We start from the raw sequence: 22,362 nt of genomic DNA on the forward strand, positions 1-22,362 counted from the left end.
AATTATAGTTTCAAAAATATAAATTATTTATATAAATACGTCTAACTTGATATTAGAGAAATTCTAATAGTTAATGGATTTTCCTATTTTCTTTAAAAATTCTTAGTTAATGTGGTTATTAAAATGATTTTTTAAGTTTTAATATTAAAATATATAAATAATAATTTATAACTTATAAAATCTAAAATTCAAATTCTTTGCATATATATATATAATGTAAAATGTTGATTTATTTTTCATTTTATTTTAAAAAATCTTAATTAATGAGATTATTATAAATTTATGGTGAATGAAAAAGTACATCATTTTCATTATTTTATTTTATTTTTATTTGACAAGTTTAACCACGTTAGTAAGCTTTATAAAAAAGCACTAGAATTATGCAACTAAAAAATTAATTGATTAATTAAAAATAAATAATTGTAAAAAAAAATTGAACTTTTTAAAAATAATTTAAACTTTCCATTTTTTCAATTATTTTAATAAACTTTCAAATTTATATCAATTCTTGAATGCATCTAAAAAATTTCGTACAAATCTAAGGGTAATATTTTTATATATATAAAAATATATATTAACAAAAATAATAAAATCAAATAAAAATAAATACAAACTTTATTGATAAATACAAACTTTTAATATAGCAAAAGGAGAAAAGAAAATTATAAGCAAAATTTTTTAAATATTTCAAAATAATCACTTCATATTGAATTTTAATAATACAAATTTATCATAATATAAGTTACTTTCTTATTAAAACATCAATGAAACGCCATTTCAAAAAAAAAAAAACATTAATGAAACGAATTATTGATGTATAAATTTTAATTTTGAATATTATCATATAATTAGATATTTTTTATCCTATCCAAATACCCTGAGGAAAGCAAGGGGAGTATCATTTTTTGAAACAAAGATGGAAGGCCTTCTGGGTTGCTCACTATCATTAACAAAAATCGTTACTTGGTCTCTTCTTTGTTATATATATACAATTAAAACTTGAGCAAGTGGAGACGTAGAGCAAAGGTCTCATCTGATCTGGCTCTGAAACCTGTGAAAGCCAAGCCACGTTTTAAAGTAACAAAAGAGAAGCGCAAAGCAGAACATTATAGCCCCAGAAAATAGAACCCTGCTAGACCATCGACACTTGTCCTTGAAAGAAACAGCATTAAATTCGCTCTCTCTCTCTTCAATATTCAATCTTCTCTTTTAATCAGTCTCTTCACATCCAGCAAATCCGCTCATATCAGACTTATTCCGCATCAAAAAATGTTTACCCATTTCTGTTTCAACAAAATCATCAAACCCTCTCGCTCTCTTTTCTTACTATATCATCATCATCACCTCCACTTCTTCTTGGTTTGTCCTTGTAGAATTGTAACACACATTGTCTCCCAAGATTTTGATGCTGCTGGAAATATGACCCTTAAGGGCGGCACCAGCCAGGCCTGTGCTGCGTGCAAATACCGCAGGAGAAAATGCTCCTCTGAGTGTCCCTTAGCTCCTTATTTCCTACCTGATCAACCAAAAATGTTTCAAAATGCCCATAAATTATTTGGTGTAAGCAACATTCTTAAGATACTCAAAAATCTTGATGCCCCTCAAAAGGCAGAAGCAATGCGTTCTATTATCTACCAATCAAATATTCGTGACAGGTTTCCTGTTCATGGCTGTTGGGGCATCATCTGTCAGCTTCATTACCAGATTAGGCAGGCTGAAGAAGAGCTACATGCTGTTCATTCACAGCTTGAGATGTATAGGCAACATCAACAGCATCAGATTTCTTCTTTAACTGATGATGTTCCTTCGCAATTAGAATTAGGGATGGCTACTCCTAGTAATGCCCTTTCACTTTTTGGTCACTCTACCTCTCCTCAACCTTATGATGTTGTGAATGCTTTGCCTATTTCACAGCAGCACTCCTACTCCAATAGCAGCAATGCTGGTTATAGTTCTGGTTACTTAGATTCCAAGGATCATCTAGGCAATTCTTCTTTGTGGGTTCAACATCCATATGCTACCACCACTAATAATAACAATAATAACACCAATCCTATGGCAATTCAGTCTCAATTGGTTGCCTCACAGCCATTATCTATTCAACAAGAAGTTGTTCAAGATTATGACGAAATCCATCCATTTTTTGATACTATAGATGACCGGCAATCCTACATAGATTCCAAAGAGGCCTATGACTCAAGGTAACATTTCTCTAAACTATTCTTAACATAGATATTTTCAATAGTTACATCTATGTGAGCTTTGGGTATGGTCAATAGCATGAAGTTAAATGCAGAAACAATGTTTTGAGTAATGCTGCAACTTATTACTATGGTTTAAATTCTGTTGGTTTCAATCTTGATGTTTTAAATATTTCAGCTCCGAAGAATCATTGAAGGACACAACACAATCAATTGAGCATGTAGCTGAGAATGAATTGAAGAGTGCTGCTGCCTGCTTTAGTCTTACAAGTGTCAATTGATCAGTGAGCTGGACAACTAAACCACGGTCATTTCAATTCTTTTTTCCCCTCATCTTTAATCCAACATCATAGAATACATTCAACAATTTTGAACTTCTATTTTCTTCTTTTTTTTTTAACCCTAAACCCTTTTCTAGGACCCTGAATTTCTAGAATCAATTATTCAATTTATAAAGTGTTCGTGTTTTCAATAACTGTAATCGTTTTCAAACTTCTTGATCAATTTTGTAGAGTTATACATAATGGCAGTAAAACACCAATTTTGGTTGAAGCATAGATAAATATGTTAAGATTCTCAGAGAATATTTTTACTCTCAATGTGTGTGACTGTGAACTGACTTGAACATGCCTCTAACCATGAGTACCAAAATAATAACAATTAAACATGAATCTTTCAATAGCAATTGAAATAAGTAAATAATCATCCATGAGTTAAAATATAAATATAGAAATAAAAACACCTTGATAAAATTATAATTAAAAGTCTGATCTTATATTTTTTTTAATATACTAATATACAAGTAGTATACTAATAATTAAGAATGACAAAGTGATTTAATATATCTATAACTAAAATTACTAAGAAAAAAAAAAGATGAATAAAGGATAGATTGTATAGTCTATAATTATAATAAATATTATAATCATTATAATATACTTTTCTTACAATCTTAATTGAATATAAATATCTGTGATTATATTAGAAGTATATAAAAAATATCTATAAAAATCATAGTAATTATGTGTATAAGATCAGTTCTCAGTTCCGATCTTAGTGATAAGCCAAATAGAACCCAAACAATACAATAACTTCGACTTCGTATAGCTTTCAGTTAGGTTCTGGACTTGCAAAAACTGAGCACAGCCCTAGCTGCTAGGCGTCATACATCAGCTCCATTACTAGATTAGTCAGGTTGAAGAAGAGCTCCATAATGTTCACGCATAACTCAATACATACAGGCAACATCAACAACATCAAATTTCTCCTTTATCTGATGATGTCCCTTAACAATTAGAACCAGTGATGCTCCTAGTAATACCCTTTAACTTTTCCTTCACACTACCCTCAGCTTGCAATGCGGTGACAGCTTTGAGTGTTTGATAGCAGCATTCCAACTCGAATAGCAGCAATGCTGGTTTTAGTTCTAGTTACTTTGACTCTAAGGATTGTTTAGGAAATTCTTTATGGATTTAGCATCCCAATTCTCACAACTAATACTAATAATGATAATACCAATTCCATGGCAATTCAAACTCGGTTGCCTCACAGCCACTAGCTATCCAACCAGACTTCAAGATTATGACGAAACACATCTATTTTTTGATATTATTGATTCTAAAGATGTCTACAAGTCAAGGTACAATTTACTTTGTTTGTTTAATCATTCAATTTCTTTTTCTTTAAAAACTAAAGCTGTAGATTCTTATTTGGCCATTTCTTCAATAATAACATACTGTCTCAGCTTTGGATTTGTTTTCTACCATGGAGTTAAAGGCAGAAACTGTGATTAATTAAATGCTTTAGATTATATTTATGGCTCAATTTCTTATTGTTTTCCAATAAGGCCTAAATTTATATTTTAGCTTGGAAGAATCATTGAAGAACACAAAACAAAACATTAATTATGTTGCTGATAATGACCTGAATAGTGCTGCTGCATGCTTCAGTCTTACCAGTGCCAAGTGATGAATAAACTGCAAATGTTAATTTTTCATGAAACTTTGATGAAGTGCATCAGTAAGCCGCAAAATAGTATTTTGATTTCAATTCTTTTATTTTCGCCTTTCCTTTTGGACCACATTACAGACTACCTTCTGCAAATTTTAATTTCTAATTTCCTTCCTTCTTTTCCCTCAAAGTTAAATCCCTTTTGTAGAGAATCTGAATTTCTTTAGTTGATTTAGAATGAATTATTCAGTTTATGATCAAGAAAAGAGTTTCAGAAATCAAATTAATACATCTTGAGAAGAAACAAGACCTTGAGTACAAGGTACTACAAGTCTACAACTGATTTATTCAGAAGATCTGGATTCCAGGGATCTGTTTCTTTATCTTCAGACCCAAAAAACAGGGAGCTCTCTTTCAATGCAAGTGATAAAGACAGTGATGATACATGTTAATATTTCTAGATGTATATGAAGAAAAGAATTTACCGACTACTATGAGCAAGCATCATAGAAGCCTGGTATTGTACGAGCCACAGTATTGGCATTTGTGATAGTGCCAATGGAAAGGAGCTGCACCTTTCTTCTCACAGTCATTACATAATATGGCCTGCAATAACAATCACAATTAATCAAACTAAGCATGTATTCAGTAAGATCATACAAGAAAAATAAGGAAAAGAGTATCAAGAACCTGAGTTCTGTCAGAATATTCATCTGGCATTTTCTCTTCAGCCAACAATGCATCCAACATCTTAAAATACACCTGAAAGGCTTTCTTACATTACTTAAAAGTCAAATTATAATAGCTGGTGAATAAAACTTAAACAGAAAAGAAAAGGCTTTAAGCACTTGGCAATTCATATGACTTTAAAATATGAAATTGGCGAAAAGTGGAGATAAACCCAAGTCACTGCTAGAGGTAAATACTCCTAATGTTCTCCCTGTTGCATATAACTAAATATCATTGGTGAAGATGAACAAATATTTTGAAATTGAAGTTGACAAAGAATTGAGTTGCACTTGATGCTTCTGAACTGTCTGCCCTAATTGTCAACTGACAGATATTAAACATCAATAGAAATGGGTATGAGCTTTCATCTTTCTAGCTCAAAATCGTATGATTTAGAAATTCCATGCATCATTTGGCTATGAGAATTAGTAGGTTAGAATCAGTTTGGTTTATCAATTATCTTCTGAACTTAACAGCTTTTGAAGATTATAGTATCAAATTAATGTAGAACCAGAAAGAACGCTCCAAGGGGAAAAGAATAAAACTACCAAATCTGCTATTAATTCTCAATTGTCAATATCAATAATTATATTTTCTAGTAAGATGCTTAGGTACTTATAGATTAGTAACTAATCCTACCACTACTAGGATTAGAATTCCCAACTAGGAAAATATTAAACTTACCGACTAGAAAATTCTAAACTTAATAGAACTCTTAAATATTACTAAATAATAATGGGATTCCTGAATGCAGAAATTGTACTAGAAATCCAAAATAAAATCTCAATCTGAGTTTCCTTGGCTGCATCACATGGGCCTAGTTTTATCGTGACATTCACAGAGGTAGGATGATCAACAGATGACCGTTACAGAAATTTTTTGATTACTGTAAGTCAGATACACTTCAGACTTCCGAACTTTAACCCCGCAAATTTTTCATGAAGAATCATAAACTTTTAAGATTCAGCAGATTCCTTCCAAATCAAATTTAGCATTACCTTAATCAGTCAAGAGATGATAATTCAATCAATTAGATAGTGAGAAAATAGAAGTTAAGCATGTGGAAAAACTTGATTTGATTCTGGGATTGCGATATGAAAGTATCATACCAGAATATAATAACTGAACTGCTCAGAGGAAACAAGAAGGAAAATTTATGATAACAGACCTGCATATCTCCAAGTGATTTGCTACAGATTGGACACGTATATTGAGTACATGTGTAGTCCTGACAGCAGAAGCATTACAAGCAACATTAAAACTGTGTAAACATATGATATACATGAAAAAAGATGAACACTACTTAAAGCTGATACCTGAAAACATGTTGAGTGCATCAAATGACCACAAGGAAGTGCTTTTACAGGATTGCTGGATGTGAAAATGTAATCATGGCAAATTGGACAGTTTTCTTCCAAACATTTCTCCCTGCATGTATGCACTAAAAGAGACCGTGACATGCAGGCATTGCAATTCATGCAATGGAAGTAGTCAATGCCCAATCCCTTCCCTAGTCGGCAGAGGTTACAGAAAGGGCAGTGATATATTTCCCTGTTATAGATGTTTCACATGAAAACCCTCAATCAATCTAGACTTAATAAGTCCAATATTAAATATAGAGGAGTTGAAGTGTTGTTAAAATCTATCAAAAAGAAAAACAAACAGAAAAGAGGGGGAAAAGAAAAAAGGGAGAGAGAGAGAGAGAGAGAGAGAGACTGTGAGATATACAGCCATCTTGGTGGTTAGTGGATAGGCGACATTGCCCAAGTAAGAAGATGAGGTGTACATTGATTATCCAATCTAAATCAATCTTTGATCAGGTATGTATTTTTTGGACGTGAAGTCTTTGTTATGATCTAATGATAACATGCAAATAAGCATAAATGATTGGAAAACTGACAATTATGACAACTAATGTAATATCATTGTGATAGACAGAACTGCAGCTGCTCAAACATGGTCATCATAAAGTGAGATTTTGAAGTTTCTAAAACAGGCCAATAAGTATACAATGGCTCGCCTATCAACTGTACATAAGTGATGATGATAACCTAATTTTTATGATAATTTTTTTACGCGAACATCATTAAAGAAAAGGACACAGAATGCTCAGACATCAAATAAATTTGAAATTTTAGCGACCGACTTTTGAAATGCCTTCTCCTTATTTATTTTACTTCAGCTTATCATTTTCTTTTCTTTTTAAATATCTTATCTTGAGTGCAAGAACCTGTCCAAAAACAGATAATAACCAAAAACTAACAATCTGTGGGAACGCCTGAGAGGCCAAGGTTTTTCCACCCACAAGTCTCCAATCTCCATACGACCGATGTGGTGCGTAGCAGTTAGAACATGTCTTTAGGGAAACAGTTGAGAAAAAAATAAGTTTGCTTGAATTACCTTTCATCATCAAACAATTTGCAGATCTTGCAATAATATCTTGCCATGGATAAATTGTTACATGAGACGGTTGAGCATGTCTGTGCAATTGGCTGAATAGCCAGGCATTTCATGCACATCATCTTTGTAATAGTTCTCCTGAAAAAAGTGATCGATAGAAGTAAAAAGAGAGAAAAGAAAATCAGATAAGAGAGAAAAACTTTGAGGAAACTCAAGAAACTCAATTGTACCTTTCTGTTGAATGATCAGCCACCTCATCATGGCAACGTATGCATGTATAGAGCTCATTGCAACAGGGAGTGACAAGTTTACAGTTTCTTTTGTAGTGTTTGCAACCCAAGGTTACTTTGAGAGCATCACGGTAAGATGGATGCCCCCCTGGAATTTCTTCCCCATTACTTGAAATGATTGATTGTGTGTGAGATATACGTTGTCGAACAATCCAACGGCTGAAAAAACATGGATTCCACTTTACAGTTCCATTAGTGCATAGTAAACATATTAAAATCACTAAAAGAAAGAGCATGATTATATGGTTTTTCTGTGTGTGTGTGTGTATGCAACGTTAGAAATCAAAGCTGATATATTTAATTATAAAGAAGTGATAATGTCAACCTCATGAGCAGGTTCTGTATTATATACGATTTATTTTGAGGATCTAAGGATGAGTCACGAGACACCCTTCTTATTGCAGCCTCCAGCTCATCTTGACTTATGGTCAAAATGTGCTCAGGATGTCCAGACTTTGGATTTGATTGAAAAGGTTGCCCTGGTTTATCTGTCTTAACTCTCACACCAGCAACCTCATCGCATGTCTTGTTTTCAATTTCACTGACAAGTTTTTCGGATTTTGAACCTTCATTATTTTGATTCACTTCAGAAACCTTTGCATCATCATCCAATTTGCACTTTCCCAAAATGTCAACGTTAGTGCCAAAACAATCTAACTTGATGCCCTTGTCACAGAGGATGTTGCCTTGCTCTTCAAGAGCATCGGTAGATAGATATTTTGAGATAATCTCCAGTGGATCTGAAGTGCACAAAGTATTTGGCTCCTCTGCCACATGAGCAATATCATGCCCTTCCCACCATTCTCCTAACCATTCATCAAACATTGTGTTTTTTGTCACCTTGCGCAATAAGGACATCATAGCATGCTGTTCTTCTGGTGTTAACGAGCCAATCAGCCAGGGTATCATATCTTGTAATGTTTCTGCTCTGGCTTTCCCTAGCATGAGTCCTAAAATCTTTTCTTGCTCTTGGATGGAAAAGCATTCTCTAAATAAGGGCCAAAGTTCAATTTCTTCATGGTGAATATGGTCTGAAAGTAATTTATGCATTGATTTGCACATATGATGAAGTTTCACACACAGCTTATTGTATTTCACCATTATTTGTGCCTGCATGAAGGAATCAGCGCTAGAAACTGAAATATGCAATTTAGACATCTTGTCTAAAATGAGGGAAATCTCGTGGAAATGTTTAACTTCAAGCTTGTGGTCCATAGTGTAGGAATAGCTTATGTTTTGGACTTTTCCCTTTGCCTCCAGAGCAGGAAAAGCAATTTCATCCTCTGTATCACTATGAAATTGATACCGAAGCCACAGAAGATGGAAACGCTTGCTGAACTCCATAAGAAACATGATGTTTTCAACCAATCGAGCTGAACCAGAAACCAGGCATTCAAAGTCTTTCTTGAGAGCCTTATGGAAGAAAAAGATGAGGTCCATTGGTTTTGGTTCATCTGTAATGGAAGTTGCAGAACTCTCTCCACCAGGTAATTTAGGAAAAGGGAGCAACAATCTTTTTGTTCCAGGAAAAAATACATGCAGATTTATTTCACTTGCATAGAGTGTCTCATATGTTTCAGCTTTGTGGGGTCCTGAAGAAGTATATGAAAAAAGCTTCTTGCCCTTGTTAGTGGGGATTAGTTCTGTTTTACTAGATTTAGATTCTCCACAAGGTTGTTTGTTTGGGTGCAGGGAGGAACATCCAGCAGTTTCCTTGATTTGCTCACACAGAAATGAGCATCTACTCTTGAATATTTTCTGCAAGTCCTTTCCAATATCTCCAGAAGATTTACCAGAATAATCAATGTGGAACCACTCAAGTAAGAGGGATGGAAAAGATGTATTGGCAAAATTATCTCCCATCTGGTTTATGAAGTGAAGGAAGGACCTGGATTCGTCCACAGACAAATGAGCTGCATACCAAGGAATCACACATTTTAGCAGTCCTAGTGGCATCAGACGAAGGCTTGTGTACAAAAGCTCCCACTGCGTATCATCACTGCAGTTCTTGCTAATAAGGGGAAATACCTGGGCAAAACTGAAACATGTCAAATGACAAAGTTGTGAATATTTTGAAATAGTTGGTTGCTTACTGATGCTGAGTAGCATTATGAAGAAATCTATCAGAAAAATGAAAATGAATAAATAACACGTGTAGTACCTCTGTTTCTTGAAAGTAAAATTGTTTGCCAATGTCCCTCACAAGGGACTCCAGTTCATAGCAAAGCTTCTCTACAAACTGAGACAAACCTAAACCATTTTTAGCGTTGCATTGTAGAAACTGATGTAAACTTTCTATATGAGTTTCAATGGAGAACTGATCACTGGAGCACATAGACAAGTGATTGTTGGCAAGTTTATTCAACACAGGGTAAAAGAATTTCTTCAACGCATTGCTGTTTAACAGAAAAAGTTCAATGAGAAATACAAAAATTGATGAAAAAGAAAAGATGCATAACATAATGATAAAAACTCTTGGGAAACAAATCAGAAACACATTCCACTGGGAAGCTTATCTTTGCAATTTTGCCAGTTACGTAAAAGTGCTTCATCAGCCATACCAATTACCTGTAGAAAATTATGACATCAGCAAGGAATTTCAGCCGGACTACTATTGAATCGCTCTTTAAGGAACTTTTTGAATTTCTTCCTTGATATGCCTCTTCCAGTATTTTTTTCAAGTCTTTCTGGATGGCGCGATGCCAGAGATGGAGATGTTCAACCATATTGCTTCTGACAGCAGCTGGCACACAGTCCTTCGATTCCCCAGTTTCTCTCGCTGGACTATCAGAACAGTGCAACTGCAGTATACTTCTCATACATCCATCACGAGCTTCTTTTCCAATTTTGGTGAAAGCCCCAAAAGAGGATTGGTCATTCCTACAAAGCCAAGAAATTATCACCTGCAACACACTGTAATGTGATCACCAATCAGAAAGGTTACTAAAATAAAGAATTTAGCTCAGGATCTACCTCCTGCAAATATTTTTCCTTGGGTACAATTTTTCTAATACAATGTATCACTTCCACTTGTTTTTCAGGACTGAGAAAGGAGATAATCCATGGCAACAATTCCTCCAGCAGGATTACGGGAATGCTGCAAAAGAACTCCCACACAAATGAAGCTTGTTCATTTGGAGAGAACTGCTCCAGAAGCAATGGAAAAACCTGCACCCGTGCATATATGCAACTCATTGTCATTGCATATTTAGCATTAAAAAATAACTAAAAGAGAAAAGACGCGTTCGAATTTGATAATGAGACTTAGTGCTTGATATAATGAGATGGAACATTGCACAAAAGGGACAAAAAGGGTTAGATGAATGTTGTACCCATTTCCTGCAACTTATTTTAGATCTTGCTAAAACTCCTGCCAATGAATGCACGCTGGCAAATTACCAATACACCGGAAAATTACTCATTGCGGATGTAGTACAAAACTCCGGTTTAAGAATAATAATGTCTAAAAATTCATTATGATAATGGGAGGGCTGGTGTGTTGGCAGAGAATGATTCTTTAAGGCTATCAATGAATTTTAGCTTCCAGAATACAATAAGCCTTCACAAATAGTATCCATTAGAATTACTTAATTCTGATGCAATGTCAAAATTTACAGCCTTTTTTTCTTTTTTCTTTTTTCTTTTTTTTTTTTTTTAACTTTCCTTACAAGAAGTCAGTATCCTGCACGAGTTCCAGCTTGACTCTGATCCATATGCAGAGAGAGAAGAATAAAATTAAATTATGAAATTATGCAGGACAAAATGCCACTTTTGAAATTTTCACGAGGGACCAAGTCCAAAACAATAAACGTTTCTTTAACATGTAAAGCCATTAGAATTTAAATTTTTTTCTGTATTTTATATGTTCAACATCGTAGTAAAATGTTATTAATAATAAACTTCTTAATTAATTATGTTAAATGCAATTTAAATATATATTAAAATTCTGAATTATTATATGCCCATCAAAATCAAAATTTCCATTTTTTAAATGATTATCAATTATCCTCTAAATGTTCCTTCATAATAATGTAATAAAGTAGTATCTACGTAGTATAATTGCAATTAAAAAAAATAAAGGGTATGATCAAAAAAATGCGCCAATGTTAGCAAATATAATAATAAGTATGCTCAAAGATATTGTCTTACATATTATGCTAATATTCAAGAAATACTAGTAAAATGACGTAATTTGATTTGAAGTGTTAGTAAATATTTTTGTAATAACAACTAAAAGAATTTGCATTGATAAATTATCTGCACTATTCAATTTTAAAATTTGAAATATGTTCATCAATAGATTATTTCTGTTAATTCTTTAAATTGTATTAAATTCAGCTGTTTAATATGCCACGCATAGTACAGGTATTAGGGCAGGTGGCTTATGTTTGTAAACCATTTTTTAAGGTTCAACTTTATATATATATATATACACGTATAAATACATATAGAAATCTTATGCGGATTTAGAAAGGAAGAATGTGGAATTCACTGTTAGAGATAAAATATTTTTCGAAGTTTCACTATCGAAGAAAGTGTTTTGAGATTTAATAAGAAAGTTAAAGTTAACTCTAGATTTATTGGTTCATATAAGATAATTTATATATATATATATATGAGTTGCAATTGCAGTAATTTAACACCATGGGTCTGATAAGGATTGTGTGATTGGCTTGCAGTTTCTATTTTAAATAAGATAAGGGTTGTTGTAGATTACTTTGAATCATCCTTGTCATATAAGTTCCCTCCTATCTTGATTGTAACTCTACGTATGTACTAACTGCTCTACACAAAATGAAAAGCATGTAATCATTCTACTGCCATAGAGTCAAGACAAAAACACTGCATCAAAACACCACTTCAAAGTTCAAACATCAGAGCAGGAGCGAGTTTTTCTATCGCCTAAATTAATTTCTGGCGTTCAAATTTCATGCACTAGATATGCCAATTTTCCATACATGAAATTATAGCTTAATTTGTACATGCTTTTGGGGGAAAATCATTCAGTACACTCATTTTGTGAAGGTGCTTCTTCATTCAGTACACTCATTTTGTGAAGGTGCTTCTTTACTTACAAATATAGACCTCACTATTGAAAAAATTAATTTTCTTTAGTAAAGAAATATCGACGTGTGGTAGACTAGGTGTACTGAATATTATAATTTGAGGCTTTTGAGTTTAGAATATAATATTTTCATTATGAAAATTCTTATATAAATTCAATTCACTGAACCCAAAAAAAAATCATAAACTCAAGAAACGTTGAAGTGAGTTATCTATTTTTTTCATAAAGAGATCTACTTTTTTATATCTTAGTCCATGGTATAATGGGTGCACACAAGTATTTCTTATTGCTGTAATATGTAATATAAATTATAATTGCGGTATCTTCCATAAAGAAATTGTTGAGATAGAATTCATCCTTTTTTCACATGTTCTGTAATGTGAAAAAAGGCTAGCTACCTGTTCTTCTTCTTTCAGCATATGCTGACAAATGTAGGAATGCATGGTCCGGATGCATGATATAAGTTCCTGAAAAGTCTCAGAATTGTCCTCATTTGCCTCCAACGAATCCAAGCAATGGAAAACAGAGTCAAACAGGTCATCTATACAGTTATGTTCAAGCGAATATTTATGTACAATGTTTTTTATGCGGACATCTAATGCTAGAAAGATAACCTGCCACAAGAAAATTATATATTAGTATGTTATGAAGCCAAGCCATCACAATAACCAAAAACTTGAAAGAGATAAAAATCTCATTCTCCTAACCATTTATCATCTAGACATCAAGCTTATCTCGATCATTTGAAAGTATAGATTTTTAATTTCTTTTTTTCTGGTATAACGTTCAGTATAGTATCACTGGATTCACGATTCGCAAGTCAAAATTTTAATATACTAAACATTAAGAAACCAATTTCAAAATTAAGTCAGAAAGTTAATATTTCTTACTAATGCAAATCAATATGCACATAATAGAGTAAGATTTAAGTTTTCGCTTCGCATTTCGCTCGTAAGTTACCGGATTCATCAAAAATTATAAACTCAGCACCATATGAAGCACAATAAAGTTTTGTTATATTTTATGGTTGGCTACTCAATGCTGAGAAATTATGACCTGATTAAGCGTAACTGGCTTAATTAGCCAACATTGAAATTTTCACTAATTCAATTTCTCTAGTTAATAAGGAATAATGAAAGTTGTTTTCCTTCTTTTCTTCATTTTCACGGGAACAAAACTGATTGTGCACTAAAAAAACGAAAGTAACGAAAAGCTTTGCTGACCTCATCTTCCACAGCAGAATGATATTTATGTGCAAGTCTGAAGAAATCAAATCTCCGGCGGAGCTCAAGTATAAGCTCGCGTTGATTAGACAGACTTTTAGAAGCAGTAACAGCCAATCGGTGGAGGTCGGAGAGCTCGTGGCGAAGTGCCTTGTGTGAAAACACAAGAAAGAGTATCGGTGCATCGGAAAGGGGGACATCAGATAAAGGTTCCACCTCCGCCGGCGAAGACGGTGACAGAGTGTCTCCATCGTCCTTGTCCGGCGGGCGTTTTGGAGTGTCGTCTCCGTCGCCCATATAAATGAGAAGAAGACACCATGTACGGCGAGAGAGGGGGAAGAATTGGCATTTGGGAAAAGGGATGGATATAAAAGAAGAGTGGATATGTAAAATGTATATTTGATTTTGGAGTTAAGCCGCTCGTATGTATTTTAAAATAAAGGATTGGAGATTAGTATATTAGTTGCCACCGAGGGTGACACAGACGTTTCACCAAACGAACAATGTCAGTATGCGTTTGTTCATGTGGTTGACAATTTAATCCCAGGCAAGCCTTCGGAAATTAAAACTGGCGGGTCTCCGGTGGGTAAATTACATAATGGTCCTTTAATTAATCTTTATATTTTGATAAGCTCATCACCCTTTGATTTTGTTCGGCACAATAATCCTTTAACGTAAGTATAATTTATTATAGCCTTTTCATCTCATCATTTTTATTCAATTTTTTTAATTATTTCAAAATTATTATCTAAATTTTTTTTACACTATAATAATATACAAATTAATTAATATAACTCTACTTTATTTTATCTTTAAAAAATTACTCAAACCATTTTTTAATATTTAATAAAATTTAATATTTTTTATATGAATATAATTGAAATATTAATAAAAAAAATTATTTTTTTAATATATATAAAAAATTAAAATAGATAAAAATTATGTGATGATTAGTATTATGTACAACTACTTAATTTTTAAATTTTATTATTAATAATACTTTTAAGAGATGAAAGTATTTTAATTAAATAAAAGTTTAATGACATTTTTTTATGGTGCGATAAATTATAAAAATATATTAGTGTCAATAACTTTTTTATAAAAAAAAAAAACTCAATTTTTATTTAAATTGTGAAAAGTAAACCCATACTTTTATGAGCAATGGAGGACATTCAACAAATATGTTGAATAATTTCATTTGTCTAGTATACCTAATTTCATGAGATTTTATAGGGTAACTACAGTTTAATTAACATAATTTAGTAAAATTTACACATTATTTTTAAAAATAGATATTTAGTCTTTGTAATTACAAAAAAAAAAAATCCTTTCACAATATAATTTATTTATTTTATTTATAATTTAGATCCTATAATTTCATATATTTGAACAATTTAATTTTTATAGTTTAAACAAAATATAACAAACTAATCCTTAAAAATAATATACACATGATTACTTACCATATTATATAAAAAATATGTAATATTAAGTAGATATCGTTTAAAATAAATTACGAATTGTTAAGAATTTAATAAATAGAAAATATGATTACACGAGAAAAAAAATTTAAACATCTCGACATCTAGTTCATCACCAAAACTTATTCTCTTTTAAATAGAATGAGTCTCAACACTAAGTTACTATTATCATATACCGTTTATAATCGCAAAATCATCAAATCTATTAATTAGCGATATTTTTTATCAAACTGCCGATATGCTATATATGCATAATTATAAAAATAAAAAAATATTATTTTTTTATATTAAAATTTTAAATCATTGATTACATTCATTCTCAGTATATTGACTTGAGTGTTGGAGTGGCTAATTTAAAAATTCACCACCATCTCACATTATTTTATTTATGGGTCTAATTAAATATTTTTTAATTTAATAAAAATAATATAAAAAATATAAATATAAATATGAGAAGAAAATGATATTTTCTATATGAAAATTAAAAATAAAATTTATTAAAAATTAACTAAATATATTCACAATCTGATGAAACTCACTAGTGTTAAAAAGTGACATTAATTGGTAGGAATTGTCACATTATATTTATTTATTTATTTTATCTTTTTCGTTGGCGATAGGAAGTGAAGCCCAAATAAACCGAGGTTGTACGGTGACTGGAGAGTGCAAGTTACGCAGAAGAAAAGAGAGTGGGATGTAGATGTGTTAGTCAAATAATATAGTTTTGTGGGGAGATTATAATTAGCGATTATGTTAATGAGAAAGGTAAACTTCATGCCGTCCGTACCTTGTCATCATCACGCGATGGACGCAAGCTGGGGTCAATTCCATAGGCCCACTAACTTTTTATTTGGCAGGGCCTTCATGTGGCGACAATTCCACGTGTTCATCTACGGTCTTCCACGTGCTCTGCTTGTGTCTCCACGTGGTCTGCCATGGCTTAGGCTGATCTCAATCCCTTAATTCCTAATTAATTATTAACCTCGTGAGAGACAACCTTCTTCGATATTATTATACATATAAACTAAAAATTAAAAAAAGAAATTGTAATTTAATTACACGATATTTGCGTTTGATAAAATACTTATGGATTTTAATGTTTTTTTGGAGCATTTTCCAAACTCCTTAATAGACAATCTAAAAAACGAAGAGGAAACTCAACTCCTATCGAGATGGAGTTATTTGATATTTTGTGTCATTGAATTTTGGCGAATTTTAATATTTATAAATTATCAAAATAGTATTAATCATTATAATTTTCACTGGGCTGGTCATACCATTGATCAATATATTTATATATTTCCTTTTTCAGAATTAAATAAAGTGTTTCATTGAAATTAGCTGGGGAAAATAAAAGCTAAAGGAAAATCCTCAAGCCAAACTAGTTCTCTACTGGATTCATGCAACACATGAACTTGCTTATGGACCAGCCCAATTAACTTGTATAGGCACGTGTATTGATATACGTTTTTATTATTTTGTCATAATACATAGACTATCACATACGATGATTTTCTTTGAAAAACATTTAGATAGAATATCCTAACTATGATTTTATATAGAATAATGAGGAGTTAATAAGAAATTACTGTGTAAGTAAATATAGTTATTGAATTTAGATAATTTTTTTTTAAAACTATTAATATAGACTGAAACTACAAATTAAATATAAAAAATAAATTTATAGACTATCGACAAATTTTATAATTAAACGAGTTATTTTTATGACAAGTCGTATCTGTAAGTTTTATGTTCAATATGTTCAATATGAAGCAATTTGAATTTAGTTGTCAGCTCTTTTGATATTAAAATTGTTAGTTTTATATAGTTCAAATTCAATAAATTACTAATTAAAAATATCTTTTTTCTAAGAACTGTTAATTTATTCTATAATATTGAATTGATAATTTTTTTCTAATAGTATATTTAAAAATCTAGAAATGAATGACAATTTAGAGATGAATATGTAATACACTCTCAAATTATTTATGCTATTCTCTGTCATATGGACGAATTCTGAACGTCAAATCCAAATTTTAACCAACAATCAAACTTTTGAGTAGAAACCACTTGGATGAGGCCTCTAACGAGTCATCTCAAGTTGAATTTTGATTGTGTTGTTAACAAAGCTACCAAAAAAGCTAGTGTTGCTGTTGTAGCCTATAATTCAAATGGAAAGGTGATCACCTGGTGTCACAAGCGAGTGACAAGTATTTATGATCCCTGATATTTGAGGCATTGGCCTACAGAGAGGCAATGTTGCTAGGCTGACCTCAACTCATTCATGGATTGTTGATAGAAATATGACTCCTTACAAGTTATTAACTCTATAAAAAAAAAAGTGTAGCTTCAGCTCTATTGAAAACATTATTTCTATGTATAAGACTTATTTTTGTTAGAAATGTTTTTTTCTTTTTACTATGTCAATTGAATAAGAAGCACAATAACACATAATTTAGTTAGACAGTGTCTTGAAATTTTCTTTAATATTAATTTTGTTTCAATTCTCATTTGTAATCTTTGAATTGATGGTGATGCTCAATAAATTGAATACCTATTTATTTTTAATCCCACAAATTTTAGCGAAATTTTATCTTTTGTTCAGATAATTTTTAAGTGAGGAAGAAAATAAAGAAAATAAAATGTGAAAAATAAAGAAGTGAAATAAAAACAGTGTAAAAGTTATTTTCCTCCCATTAATTGAATATTAGAAATAAAAGTAAAAAGAAAAAAAAAACTTTTGAATGATAAAATAACTATTTTATCCTTTATAATTGTAATAAAAAAATAAATAATTACATAAAATAAAACAGTAATTACATTCATTTGCCTCTATTACTTTCCATTTTTATTTTTCTTCCTCCTTATTTTACTTCAATTAAAACAAAATGAGGAGGAAAATATTTTTACTTTCCTTTTAAATTCCTTCCCTTCTTATTTTCCTCCATCCAAACATAGTATTGAAATGTGTGGTTCATATATCAATATATTCTTGTAGTGAATCTCAACAGTTCATATATATATATATATATATATTTGTAAAACTCTCTGCCCAAATACAAGCGCCGGTTAATTCACGCGGGATTAATTCGTTATTCAGCTTGTGTGGAGTCAATAATATATTTTAATTTCAAATATATATCATAAAATTTTGTGAAATTTAATTTAAATATTATTAAGGTCTCTATAACTTGCTATGATCAGTTAACAAGTTTTATAATAAAATTTTACTTATTGTCTATCAATTTTAAATTATATCATATTTTTAATATTCTAATTTAATATATAAATAATTTCAATACAAAATATGCTTAAAAATAATATAAAATTATTAATATAAACATAAATAAATTATAAAAAAATACTAATATATATAAAGAAAAATAAATAATTATATTAAATAGTGTTTGAATGTAATTAAAATAAAATAAAATAAAATAAATAAATTATATAATAATATTTATATACTTTTTCATCTTATAATTTTTATTTATATTTTTTAAAATTATTTTAAAATTATTATTTTTTAATTATAATAATATATAAATTAATTGTTATAATTTTATTTAATTTTATTTTTTGATAATTTTTTTAAAATATCTTTTAATATTTAATAAATTTTAATATATTTAAAATAAATATAATTAAAAAATTAATAAAAAATTATATTTTTAATATATAAAAAAATAAAATAAATAAAAATTATGAAACGAATAAAATATAAATTAATATGAAAACCAATAATAACTTATGAATTTAGGGATATTTAGATCAAAATTTAAGAGTTTTGTAATATAAATTAAAATTAAGAGATATTATTAATTAATATGATTATCTAAATTGAAACAGGATAAGTGAAAATAACCGATCCAAGCTGATAAGTACTATATTTGAGCTTTATTTCAATTGATACTAAAATTATAAGTAAGATTGGGAAAGAAAAAAAAAAACAGTGGAAATGAATGTAGTGAAAAATAAAATATTTAGTAACGTTAAATAATTTAAGATTTGAGAGAAAAAAAAAAAAAAAAGACAAAGAAAGGGAAAGAAAAAGAGAACGACGCTTAGGTTTTATCGATCCATGGTGGAATGGTCTTCATATCTCCCTTCTTTCTAGCTGTTGTTTTATTTTAATTTATTTTTTGATATTTTATCGTAATTTATCCTGTTTGGATATTATTTTATTTTAGTATATTTTTCATTTATTTTTTGATATTTTAGCGTAGTTTATTGAAATATTTATTGTGTTAATTTTTATTTGTGATAGTTTTGAATATGTGATTTTTACATGTAAATGTATTCAATCTCTTCTGTTAGAGTTTTTGAATGTTGACTATTGACTATCACTACATTTAGTGATCAATGCTTTCGATGAGTTAATGTCGCATTTTTTCTCTTAATGGAAATTCGAACCCTTTTATTTGAATTTGGATTTTGATGGATAATAAAAATTTAATTTTAATTAATTTATTGTTGATTTAATTATGGTATTATTTTTTTTTATTGATAATTATTTCTGTATGTGTGAATTACGTTTTAGAGATATGTATGGAGTTTTTTTATATTTCTGTCACTTTTTTCTCTATATTTTTTAACCGTGATTGAAATACGAAAAGTGATTGATAGACGTTGCGGTATATTATCTTTTCATCCAATTGGCATTGTGGGTTGACTTGATTTATAGGTTTTTTGTTTCATTTGAATCGATTTTAAATTTTTATTTTTCTTTTCAGGGTTGGATTAATCTTTATGTTGATTTTAGATTGTATCTTTTTTTTTTTTATTATTCTTTAAATTTTTTAATGCAACACTCTTTACATAATAAAAAATAATAAAATATTTAAAACTTAGAACACATGGTTGTTTGGAATAGAAAAAGCATATTCTATTCAAACCCTGTGTTGTTGGGCGGGCAATTGCTGAATCTATGTTATATAAAACAAATCATGGGTGGGGCCACCCAATCAATCAAGCCAAGGGCTGTTAAAGCTGATCCTCATCAATAAGAGGCGTGATGCCTGCACGTTGCAATCAATGGGTGTGAAAGAACGAGAGGTTGTCTCGACGTGTGGCCAATAAATGGAACACAAACTTTCAAAATATCCAAATATTTAATTGAATTTCCGCAATCACATTATTTTATATGGCTTTTTATTTATTTTAAATAATTATAAATTATAAAATTAAAAATAATTAAATTTATTTATTATATCTTTAAATATAAAAAATTATTAATAAATTTTTAGTTTTTTAAATAGGTGCAAGGCTGTCGCTGTTTATAATAGTAATATATAAATCAATTATTATAATTTTATTTATTTTTATTTTACTTTTAAAAAATCTCTTTAAATATTTTTGAATATTTCACACCTTTGATACTATAGTTAATTTATTATTAATAAATATATAGAAAGTTTAAAGAATTTCTATTAAAACGAGAAAAAAAAAATCACACTTTTTTTTATTTTCTCAATACAGATAAATAAAATATTCCATTCATTTTATAAATATAATATCTATTATTTTTATTAATTATGAATAGTAATAAAAATTTATTTTTATATTATTAATATTGATGATCACTGGATTTCTTCACCCCGGTCTAAAGGCTAGGCCCATGAAAACAGTCCATGACCCGAAGGCTTCAATATTCCCCTCGAGAGTCAGGTCCAGCCCGCTCAGTCACAGGGCCGGACTCCGCCTAGACTCCTCAATCAAGCCGGCCCAAACCTCTCGGCCCAGTAATCAGGCCCTCACTAGGCTCAACTCCAGCCCTACCATTCAACCCAGCCCCGAAAGGGGAAAATGACCAAGATGCCCCGCTGGTAGGTCCTTCCGCATGCGTATCAGAGGAGAATCAATTGCCGTTAGGCATGGAGCAGGAGCCTGACACATCCGTACATACGGAGCTAGCTAGACGGCAAAAGACAACTAGCATTGTGGCAGAGAGAGACAAATATATATATCACGGTAAAGGCCACGCAGAGGGGGGCTCTCTTCTTCTTCCTTTTCCTTCCTGGACACCATTTTTACTCTTTCTGTAACCCTTGCCTAAATATACTACTCTGAGCCATAAAATCTGACTTGAGCGTCGGAGGGCCTCTGCCGGGGCACACCCGGTAGGCCCCTGACCATTCTTTCTTATTTTACAGGTCCTTTCACCAGGTAAAACATGGAGAGACCCATCAGTGAGCCCAGCAAGAAGGGACCCAGAAGAAAACCAGATCTATCATGGACCAGGAAGGGGAAAATATTTATCAAATGGCGCCGTCTGTGGGAAACGAAAGAGATTTTACTATCTCTAAAGTTTCCAGATCCACCCATTGAGATCCACATAAGGTACGAAAGTTTGAGCAGATAACCCAGCTGAATAACCCAGCTGAACAACATAGCTGAAAAGAAAGACTCAGCTGGTTCAAGAATACTTTGATAGCCTTTTAGATAATTTATTTTAATATTTATTAAATTTTATTATTACTAACTTTTTCTTTGAGATCTGACGAGGTGAAACTTCATATCGAAATGCTTGTCTCTGAGTGTAGATTTTAATCTTTTTTATAAAAAAAAAATGAATGAGAAGTATATATATATATTTGTCGAAGTTGTGAGGTCGGCTGTAAAATATCAGGTTAGCAAGTTAAAGAGAAAATTAATAAATGAAAAATAGACAAGGTCAGACTAACATTTCAGGTCGGATAGGACATGAGGTCAGAGGGTACACGATTCATAGCCATCCAACTCTGTTGGAAAGCAACGCCCCTCAAGTATCAGAGCAACCTGGAGATAATAGGAAATAATCAAATATCCAGGCAAGGTGGATAAGCTCGGACGCGGTATGCCGTTCAGCTCAAAGACAAGGTGAGATGAGATACCCAGGTCGGCATGGTCGGCATTAATCCGTATGATTGTCGAGAGAACGACTGATCAAGCACCACTAGTAAGACCGTCAATGGTTTCGCTAGTCGGAGTAACAGAACTGAAAGGAACTTGGCAAATCCGACGACCACAGCGTTAGATTACTTG

The 22,362-nt window shown here is 31.1% G+C and overlaps 2 protein-coding genes and 1 pseudogene across 2 annotated transcripts; 2 read left to right on the top strand and 1 right to left on the bottom strand.

The window, feature by feature from the left end:
- Window positions 1–943: 943 nt before the first annotated feature.
- Window positions 944–14,281, bottom strand: LOC110617643 (zinc finger protein BRUTUS-like At1g18910). Its single transcript, XM_021760569.2, has 13 exons — window positions 13,859–14,281; window positions 13,034–13,249; window positions 10,544–10,738; window positions 10,139–10,473; window positions 9,732–9,966; window positions 7,896–9,598; window positions 7,511–7,729; window positions 7,281–7,418; window positions 6,197–6,431; window positions 6,049–6,108; window positions 4,842–4,913; window positions 4,637–4,757; window positions 944–1,516 (listed from the first exon to the last, which is right to left on the bottom strand). Exons 1-12 carry the CDS (start codon window positions 14,153–14,155, stop codon window positions 4,656–4,658), a joined length of 3,807 nt encoding a protein of 1,268 aa, XP_021616261.1. The 5' UTR covers window positions 14,156–14,281; the 3' UTR covers window positions 944–1,516; window positions 4,637–4,655.
- Window positions 1,270–3,015, top strand: LOC110617644 (LOB domain-containing protein 27). The gene is made up of 2 exons (XM_021760571.2): window positions 1,270–2,201; window positions 2,380–3,015. The coding sequence occupies exons 1-2, from the start codon at window positions 1,270–1,272 to the stop codon at window positions 2,480–2,482; spliced, it is 1,035 nt and encodes a 344-aa protein (XP_021616263.2). The 3' UTR covers window positions 2,483–3,015.
- LOC110617923 lies at window positions 2,725–4,038 on the top strand (annotated as a pseudogene).
- Window positions 14,282–22,362: the final 8,081 nt, after the last annotated feature.

This window comes from Manihot esculenta, chromosome 6 (genome assembly GCF_001659605.2).
Source record: "Manihot esculenta cultivar AM560-2 chromosome 6, M.esculenta_v8, whole genome shotgun sequence".
Lineage (NCBI taxonomy): Eukaryota > Viridiplantae > Streptophyta > Magnoliopsida > Malpighiales > Euphorbiaceae > Manihot > Manihot esculenta.